Here is a 10,035-nt window from a genome sequence, read left to right on the forward strand (position 1 = left end):
ACAGGAAAGAGTAAGGGTGGTGCTTGGGAAGGCTGGCTTGTTACCGGAACCAATGAGATAGCGGTGGTCCAGGATGTCACAGGAAAGAGTAAGGGCGGTGCTTGGGGCTGGCTTGTTGCTGGAACCAATGAGATAGCGGGTATTTTAGCGGGTTTTCCAAACTGGCACAGAAACGGGGAAGCGGCAGTGCTTGGGAAAGCTGGCTTGTAGCCCGATCCAACGAGATAGCTGATGGTCCAGGATGGCACAGAACGGGGAAGCGGCTGTGCTTGGGAAAGCTGGCTTTTTGCCGGAACCAATGAGATAGTGGATGGTTATAGGAACGGGGGAAGTAGCGGTGCTTGGGAAGCTGATTTGTTGCTGCAACCAATGATACGGGATGGTCCAAAATGGCCCAGGAACAGGGAAGGAGTGGTGCTTGGGGTAGCAGGCTTGTAGAGGGAATCAATAAAATAGCGGGTGGTCCATAATGGCATAGGAATGGGGAAGAGGCGGTGTTTAGGACAATTTGGCTTGGTGCTGGAACCAGGAGTGACACTTTGGGGTGGGTGTGTCAGTGGAGGGAGGGTAGCAACTTTATGTTAGCATTCTTTTTTTCTCGGCGCCTTTTAGTGGAGCGGTTTCACAAATCTTATCAAGGATTTTTTTTTTAAAGGTCTTACAATGTAGTGGTGACAGGCTTCAAACTGACACATTTAGCCTGTTAGCCGCCTTCAAGTTTAGGTATTAAAGGTGTCTGCCACCATGCCGGCAAGGTGCTGTCTTCAGATTCTTGTGCAGAGTCAGATTAGCACACCTTGCATGGGCAGGGACATTCAGAATAGACCGTATTAAATAATCCCGTACTTTGCCTTGAACAGATCAGTGCACAGGAAGCAGCATCCCTGCACCGCCTGTCTGAATAGAAGCCAGAAGACCAATAGCATCAACCATCAGTGCTAGCAAAATCGCTTTATCCATACTTCAGCAAACATCAGGGTGAGCAGCTATTTTGTGAGCAGCAAAGAGCAGGTCAAGGGGCTTCCTGCCAAGGTTCACGGACTGCAGGATAGGACTATACTTAGGGTGACAATATCTGTTTACTTTTGGGGACCTTTTTCTGCCTTTGATTGCAGATTTCATACAATTTTAAACCATAAGCATTTTTCAGATCAGTGCCCATTCTTTAGTCTCTGCTTACCTCCCCCTGTACCTGTCACCAACATCTTGTTGCTGAGATGCTTTATTGGATGGACGACCATGACATCACCTGCTGTTTCCCAAGGGTGTTTACCTTCCCACATGGCACTATGTGATAACCATTGGTAGAAACCCAGATCCACACTGGTCTTGTATCCATGGCAGTATTTTAGCTTGTCACATACAAACAGTACTTTGCACGTACCGCTCTGATCACATCTGCTGATCTCCAGTCATCTTTTCCTCTGCTGAGCATTTCTTCAAGAGGAGAGTCTCTTATGATTGCCAGTCTTGGACACAGCAAAGAGTGGTCTGAACCCAATATAGCTCCTAGTAGGTGGCAGAGTGTTCTTCTTCCTGTCTTTTCCTCCACTGGGTCTTTTCCAGTTTTTCCAGTGTTTGCCTCCTGACATTGACATTTTCCCCACAGGTACTTGGAGAATACACGCTAGATTCCCCAGACTTCCAGAGAGGTTACCACGGCAAGAGGTCAGCAGGGTCCTGTGATTTTCAGAGAGCTTTGTGTGGGAAGACCCTCAAAATGATTTCAAGAGCCTGGGAAAGAAAAGTGAATCTCTGGGAGTGGAAAAGTGACAGGAAGTATTAACTAAGCTCTTCATTTGCATTTCAGGTTGTGGGAAACCCAGGACAGACATGCTGCCTTTCTACATGGCATTGGTTTTAGAATCGTTTGCGTCTTAGGAAAATTCTTAGCTAATAAGTACCTGAGTATTAGGTCTGTCTCTAGAGGGTGGGAGCAATGGCTGTGGCTCTATTAGATGACTGGTGTAAGGGGATGGACCTGGATCCCAAGAAGGCGGTGCTCGTTGTGGGCATCCCTGTGCAGTGCAGTGAGGCTGAGATAAAGGACACGCTGAAGGAAGGCTTACCTCCTTTGTGTGCTCACAAGGTGATAGGTAGAATGTTCAGGAGGGAAGACAAAGCTAAGGCCGTCTTAATTGAACTGACAGAAGTTGTCGATTATACTATGATGCCCACTCATATACCAGCAGCAGGGGGGGCCTGGGAAGTGGTAGTCAAACCCCGTAGCCCAGATAATGAGTTTATCAATAAGCTGATCTACTTTCTGAAAGATGAAGGACGGAGAATGGTAGATGTAGCCAAAGCCCTGGGGTTTAGCACTGCCCCTACAGTGAGCATGGAGCTAAGGAATTCAGACCAAGACAAACCAGAAGGTTTGAAGTCTCTGTGCAATAGCGTGTGTTACCGAAAACTGAAAGTGTTTTCTGGCAGTCCCTTTCCAGGCCCAGGAGAGGAGACCTTTGAAACCTGGTTAGAGGAGGTCACTGAGAGGATGCAGTTATGGCAGGTGGGTGAGGAGGAGAAGAAGCGGCGCCTTCTAGAGAGCCTGCGAGGCTCTGCCCTGTCAATTATGCAGGCACTCGGGGCTAGCAGTGACTCCCTAACTATGGAGCAGTGCTTGAAAGCACTAAAGCAGGTCTTTGGGAATAAAGAGGACTGTAAGGTCTTACAGTTCCAATGCCGTCAGAATCCGATTTCCTCTCAGAAAGCTGTAGAGAAGCTGTCTGACTATTTGCTGCGCTTAGAGCCCCTCCTGCAGAAAGCAGCGCAGCAGAGCCCCTTGGCAGCACACAGCACAGATTCGATTCGCCTCCAGCATGTCTTAGCTCGAGTCTCCCTGACCACTGGCCTTAGGAGCAGGCTATCCCTCTTAGATCAGCAAGGGTGCCCACCCACTTTTCTGGAGTTAATGAAACTCACTCAAGAGGAAGAAGAGTGGGAGACCAGCATGGTGGCGAAGGAGGAGCAGAATCGGGCTGGGAAGGAGAGTGGCCCATGTGAGGCAGCAGCAGATCAGGTTACCACCCAGGCAGGGTTCTTTCGGGAGATCAGCACCCAGACCACAGGAGAGGAAATTATATCAGTGAAACGGAGGCGACTGCTATGGAGAGCCAGTGCTGGGGAGGACGGGCCTCTGGGGCAGTCAAGTTTGGGGGCTAAAAATGAACCTGAGGAGCAGAAACCCCATGTTGTAGCTCAGGAGTCGGGAAACGAGCGAGGGGCTGGGGCTATGAGCCACCCCAACCCCAGGGAAATATAGGCTCAAGAAATCCAGAAACTCCTTCTTCTAGCAGGCAACAAAGATACCTTGGCAAAATGATGGGGCAGCCCAGACAAATGGCAGGGGACTTAAGTTGTACAGAAGGGCAAGGTGGCCAGGGCCAGGATAAAGCATCTCACAGGCCACTAATTAGAAATGATTATAACAAGCAAAAACAAGCTCCACCTAGCTCAGTGACTACCATATCCCAGGCTTGTGGAGAATACCAGAAAAAGAAATGGGGAACTACTATAGCCAAACTTCAGGATGATCCAGACTCCAGTTGGGATGCTAGTGAATCGGAGGATGAAGGTAGTGAGGGCGGTGACTCTGAGCTAAGAATGCCCACCGGCACTGAAGCAAGACAGGGCTTGGAGGAACCGATCACAGGGCTGTCCTGGCCAGAGAGAACCAATGCCTGGGGAGAAGTGCAGCAAGGCCGGGAGACAGTGCTCCGGAGAGGAGGCCGCAGGATCCAGCCTGTCTTCAGGATCATCTACACTGCTCTAGGGGAGCCTCACGAGGGCAGCACCCTTGAGTCCTTTCGTGAGTGAAACACCAGGGTCCCTGGACCCAAAGGCCCCGGGACACCAGTGCCAACCCGGAGGCAGATCCCATCCTGGCACCCCGGCAGGACTGTGAGTGGGGGGAAGACAGCAGTGCCCAAGAAGATCCCCGGGCTAGGGGTGCGTACCCAGCACCATAAGGTTTGTGCCCTCAGCTGGTCTGAGAGCCCATGAGTGTGCAGGACAGATTGGTGTGAACAAGGAGGTGGAAGAGCAGCAGCAGGAGGACTTGGTGGGGCGGTAGTTTGTTCTGGTCTCTTTTGTCCAGGGCTGCTGGAGAAATCCAGAGAGCAAGCAAGGAGAGCCTGGTGAATACAACTCGGCAGGCAGCTGCCACGGCTGGCCCCCAACCCTGCCGACCTGAGAGGGTGGCCTGGCGCTGCTGCCGAGGTGCCATCCTCCGTCTGCCATCCACACCAGACGGGTGGAAGTTACAGAAGAGGCCGCCTCAAGGGTTCTTTCTGCCTGGCTCTCCCAACACGGATGCCCCCTCCCCATTGCTATCCCGAGGGAGGCTACTCCCGCCTCTGGAACCCCTCCCTCCACTTATCTGCTAACCTCATAGTGACCCACTCGGCTGTCCACCGAGTCCTTTCCCCCTTGAGTGCTCATCCCCCACCCGTTGCTTCTGTACCAAGCTGTGAGTGAAGTGTGTGTTAACTTGAGCAGCTGGAGGCCCTGACTACCTGGTCAGTGGCCCCTACTCCCGGCACGTGTTGTGAGCTTCTGTGAGCTGCTTTGCCAGCCAAGGCTGCCTAGCTCCCCTCCCACCGGTGTTGTGAACGCTTCTCGTCTGCTTTCCCGGTGTACATCTAGGCCAGCTGCCCGCTGCTTGCTCTCCTGCAGATGTGTGGGTGTTCTTACACGATCAAGTGCTCCCCAGAACCCCCAGGCCCAGTCCTGGATGCCAGCGGGAAGCAAGGATGTCGACAAGGGACTGGTTGATTTGGTGTGGGACTGTGCTGTGATCTATGCCTGCTGTTACTTACGACTATTTTCTAGGGCTGGTGGGGTGCTGCAAGCAAGGCCCCCCCATTTCCCTGTGATGGGTCTGTGATGCTGTAAGGCAGCACCGTCCTATAGTGGTAAACCCTTGAGAGCATTCGTAAGGGGCAAGGGGCATTATCAGAGCACCTAAGACAGCATATTGTAGCAGAAGGTCCTTGTGTAGACAGGACCCTGTGAGGGGGGAAGGGCAGAGCCTGTAACTTCTAGTGCCCATTGAAAGTTTCTGTGTTACCTTTTTTTTAGTGGTTTTAGTACAAGTTTTTGTTGAATAAATTTCATGAATGTTCCAGCTATGTTTTGCCTTTGCTGGGAGAGTTGGAGGGCAACAGTGGTGGCTGGGTTGACACTGGCATATGTCCATGTTGAGACCATGAAGGATGACAGTGGTCTCCTGGATGGGAAGGAGTCAGACTACTGGTAGCCAATGGGTATGAGGTACAATAATTATCTACCTTCCTGGGGCACTTGGCATGAATGGGAATGCAGGGGCTGCATGCTGAAGGGGGGTGCACTCCAGAAGGCAGGCTCCAGAATTCCCGGAGTGTTGGCCAGTGAATAGGTGTGGATGTGACTGACTGTGTGGAGGAGCATGTTTTTGAATGTTGGGAACATTTGTGGCCATCTCTGAATGTGACTGTGTATTGCTGAAGGTGAACATGATTACGTCATTGTATGTGAGAATGGGTGTATTAGAGCATGAGACTGGACTCAGTGAGGGTCTGCTGTCTTGAATGGATGTCGATGGATGTAAATAAACGTGTTACTGAATGAGTGTGACTGTCATGTGCAGAGCTTATGAATCAATGTTTTATAAGGTTGGTGGCTTCTGCTCCCCCTCAACCCTAGTCTTCACAGATTTTACGCATCACTCTCTCATGACCCAGTAGCATCTATGGTGGGCACTCAGGAAATATTTATTAATAAGTCAGCAATTCTTTCTCTTCCTTTAGGCTTACAGCTCCAAGGTTTACCTCCTCCAACTCAAGAGTAACTTGCCTCTCCCCAAACTTTGGGTAATCTTTGTGTCTCAATCTCCTGAGCAGCAGTATTACAGGCATGACCATATCCAGCCTGCTTTTGTAGCAAGAATGGATTCTGGTAAACCACAGGCCTAAAATCACCAAGTTATACTTACGTGCACACATACACACACACAAAATTTTTTTTAAAAAGGAAATCATGCTGATGTGTAATATCTTAACATTTATTATAATTTGCATACATTAATGTGGATTAAGCAAATATAACTAGAAACTAAGCAATTAAAAAGAAAATAATGAAAAACCAACCTCTTAATTGCAGAATTTTTTGAGAGAAAAGGGCTATTTTGAATTCAAATCAATACTAAAACACTGCAAGCTGTCTTAGAGTATTTTCCATATTTCTGAAACTGCTTAAATGATAGAGTACACCTTTAAGATGGGGAAACCATTCCACCATGGCCTCTTTACTTTGGATCCCATCTTTGAGGCCTGCAAGGAGATTCCCAAGTAACACTTCTAACCAAAGGAGAGACTTTTACTAATTCATTTGGCACCCATATGTTACTGCCCACCATCTGCCAAGTCCCGTGCTAGAAATGGACTGAGAAAGACTAGTTGATAATTAGTGTGGGGATGTGACCTACTGTATTCTTTCTCCCCTTCAGAGTACATGCAGCAGATAAATACACAAATAAATAGAATGTTCTCTGATAACTTGATAGGAAGAACAAGTCCATGCTTAAATGTGATTAGGACTCAAAATCTGAAGAAAGAGAAGAGCTATTTTATAAGTAAATCAAATGAAGAGGCCTCAATTTTGCATCCCCAAATCTTGAGGGCTATTATTGCTTTCAAGGATCTTACTTTAATGCTGCAGAGTGAAGCTGAATCAGAGCAGTCTATGAGCAAACTGCAGGGATGAACCTGCCTTGCTCTGCCAGGCATCAGCTTTTAGCGCTTTGAGTACCTGGGGACCTAGAAGTTGATGTTGGTTTGAAACAGTCAAGATCAGAAAACAAGTCACTACTGGAACTGCACCGTCTACTGGATGGCAATTACATTATTGTGATGCTTCAGGGAGGGATCCAAGAAGCCCAGAGACGAGTGAATTTCACACTTGCCATTTCTAAGAGTATGTCTCGGGGCAGGGTGTCAGGTAGGTATCGGGACCCTCCACACAGTGCCTGGCCAGTGTCCCGACTGGAGAAAGTATGGGCTCCAGAGAGAGACAACATTGTTTCTACTGGATTCTGTCCACTTCTCTTTATTTCTAAGATGAGAATCTAGAGACTATTAAAAAGTTTAAAAGCCAGTGCTTTGTGGTGATGCCTGTTATGTGGTGAGGTCTCAAGAAACCTTATCTCTTTTCTTTAGTCTTGAGATGTATACACCCGAGGCAGTTCAGAAAATTTCTATGTGAAGTCCGGGAAAAAGGATACTGGGGGTAAAGACTTGAACTAGCTGTCAAAATTCAAACAGACACAAATATCCCTTTTGTTAGAAGCCTCCTATATTGTATCCTATCAAATTTAAACCAGGGTAAACTTTCCAATATGTACTGACATACCTGACTGGAAAAACTCAGAGAATGGGAGGAGGTATTTTAAATCTGCTACATAATTCAAAGACAACTACTTTAAAAATTGTATGAGAAATTAAAATACATACAGTCAATAGACAAGCTAAACCTTAGCCTATTTCCAACCCTTAGCATTCAATGCCTATAATTTCCCTACCAGGGATCGTCAACAGCATTTGGTTTGGCCCCTCAGAAGCCTCCAAAAGTCTGCATACACTGACACCTACACTTGTGCTCATGTCTAAGATACCAGGTCATTGCACTCAATAGCCAACATATCTTAGGGAAGTCAAAGTGGAGTCCTGTATCCTGGGAGCAACCGAGATACGAATTTGCATTTCTAAGGTATAAGAGGCCATACATGTGTAATTATAACATCATTGAGATAACGACACTAGATGTGTTACTTTAGTACAAGGTGGGCATAAGTACAGTGAAACTCCTCCAGGTTGGGGAGGATGTAAAGGAAGAAGAACCAACAATTTGGGGACAACTAAACAGCCAAATGCATCTGGGACTCATCAGCTTCTGTTCAGCCTGGAGGAGCCAAAAGGAAAGCAATGAGATAAAGTAAGCATCCAATACCTGACCACCCTGGTCCTTGGGGGTGAGTAACTGTTACAGTGAATATCAGCCTGAGTCCAACACAAAGGCATTTCTTAGAGGGAAGGCAACCTTTGTGTAGCTAGAGAGGGAAAATATGCTGTGTTCAGACACTTGGGACAATCCCACTTGCTAATGGCCCAAAGGCTGCTTTATTCAACATCTGTTACTAAGTCTAACTCTAAAGCTATGCAAACAAGACATAATGTGCAGAGAGCACAGTACTCGAATCTGAGACTTGGGATGAGGTCCACATTCTATCACACCAACCAACTAGGTGTTTGTCCAGAACCATTGTCCACCTACATCTTAATTTCTTTGTCACAAAATAGGCCCAGGTGTCCCAGGGTTAGAGGAGTCCGCTGAGGTTCTGGATGGGAGAGGTATTTCTTTAAAGGAAGATACTATGACTCTAGCAACTTGGAAAGGGACCCTAGGGAGGGGTTTTGTCCACACTGCTTAAGATCTCAAAGTAGCATAGGTCACAGAACAAGACTTAGGATTCTCTGATTAGCTGATGGAAGCATATCAGGATCCTGAACTAAAACCCAGGTCCAAACCAGGGCAAACTTTGTTCCTTTAGTCTAATGGGAGACTTAGCTGCTTATTGTATGGGCTTACGGCACTCACCTAGAAGAGCTTCTCATAGCATTTCCCACAGTGGATGGTGTCACGGTGAATGAAGATCTGATCTAGGAGATCACCCATCGGTTTACTACAAATTCCACACTAGCAGAGAAAGCAAAGTGGAGGTCAGGACTCAAAGCAGATGCTATGAGCAGATGGTACATCCTGGACTTCAAGGAGATAACAAGACATTGCAAACATAGATAGAAACTCTGATCTAGGAAACAAGATAAAACAAACACAAGAAAACAGCAAAAGTAAGCTAGTAAGGACTGGGGAGCTCAGTAAAGCACTTGCTGTAGATCTCATTTCCAAAACTCATACAAGCTGGGTGCAGAGGCATGAACCCATAACCCCAGAGTCTGGGGTGCCAGTTACAGGAGGAGTCCTGGGGCTTTGACCACTCCAAGTTCACTGTTCCTGCTCTCAAATAACAGAGAACAACTGAGGAAAAGTATCCAGTCTGGCCTCCACACGCACACCCTGGTTAGGGGTTGCAGTTTCACAATTCAGCCAAGGTTAGAAATGTTTTTGTTTTTCAAGATAGGGCTTCTCTGTGTAGCTTTGGGGCCTGTCCTGGAACTTGCTCTGTAGACCAGACTGGCCTCAAACTCACACAGATTGACCTGCCTCTGCTTCCTGAGTGCTGGGATTAAAGGCCTGCGCCGCCACTGCCTGGCAGCCCAGGTTAAAATCTTGCGTGAGTGAAATGTAAAGTTACTGAAACTTCCCGCTCCTATTTATAAGATTGGGAGAGGCTGGAGGATATGAAGCTTAAGGTCCTGAGGAAGGTGATAGTGTCCCACAGAAGAGAAAAGGATGTTTTAGTAGTCCAGTTCCTCCCACAAACCTATGTCCTCAGGAATGTCAGTAGCAGGACTTTGTGGCACTGAGAGTTGAGTAAAAGGAGGCCAGAAAGTGCCTGGTTTTCCAGAACTCTTAGTGTCTCCAGCCTGGGGCTTCTAGCCTCAAGCAGTCAGAGGTGCTGGGAAGGAGAGGACAGTCTTTAGATAACTCCAAGTCCCATTGCTCATTCTCGCCATGCACCCTTCTGATGGCACCCTGGCTACTTTCTCCTGGCAGAGTATTCCTCAATGTAAATCAAGTGTGCTTCTGTTTCCTGTATAATGCTTCTATCCTTTTAGTTAGTGTGTGCCAAACTGGAGCATGGACTTAAAATGATGATGATCCATTTAGGGGTCACTTCTGGGCATGCAAAAAATGTATACAAATGACCCTAACCAGTGTGATCACTTTTTCTGGGACAGTAAAAAGAAGCTGGGTAGTGCCAATGATAAAACTTAGTAGCAAAGCACTAATAGAACACATGTAAGAGGTCTGATCTCCAAATTATACAAAGAACTCAAGAAATTGGACACCAAAAGATCACATAATCCAATAAAAAAA

General features: G+C 47.4%; 2 protein-coding genes across 2 annotated transcripts in view; one reads left to right on the top strand and one right to left on the bottom strand.

The window, feature by feature from the left end:
- The window catches only part of Pnma5 (PNMA family member 5), a 6,297-nt gene extending 1,175 nt beyond the window's left edge, over positions 1 to 5,122 (top strand). The window contains 4 exon segments of the mRNA XM_026777072.1: positions 861 to 978; positions 1,610 to 1,668; positions 1,811 to 3,338; positions 3,341 to 5,122. Of these exon segments, the coding sequence (XP_026632873.1) occupies positions 1,940 to 3,338; positions 3,341 to 3,816 (1,875 nt within the window). The 5' untranslated portion in view covers positions 861 to 978; positions 1,610 to 1,668; positions 1,811 to 1,939 and the 3' untranslated portion in view covers positions 3,817 to 5,122.
- Positions 5,123 to 6,024: 902 nt separating this feature from the next.
- The window catches only part of Znf185 (zinc finger protein 185 with LIM domain), an 89,853-nt gene continuing 85,842 nt past the window's right edge, over positions 6,025 to 10,035 (bottom strand). Inside the window, exons 20-21 of the mRNA XM_026777073.1 lie at positions 8,632 to 8,730; positions 6,025 to 7,935 (exon numbers count right to left, since the gene is read on the bottom strand). Coding sequence (XP_026632874.1) covers positions 8,632 to 8,730 — 99 coding nt within the window. The 3' untranslated portion in view covers positions 6,025 to 7,935. The remainder of the gene's footprint in view (positions 7,936 to 8,631; positions 8,731 to 10,035) is intronic.

Source organism: Microtus ochrogaster, unplaced genomic scaffold (genome assembly GCF_000317375.1).
Source record: "Microtus ochrogaster isolate Prairie Vole_2 unplaced genomic scaffold, MicOch1.0 UNK45, whole genome shotgun sequence".
NCBI classification, from domain to species: domain Eukaryota; kingdom Metazoa; phylum Chordata; class Mammalia; order Rodentia; family Cricetidae; genus Microtus; species Microtus ochrogaster.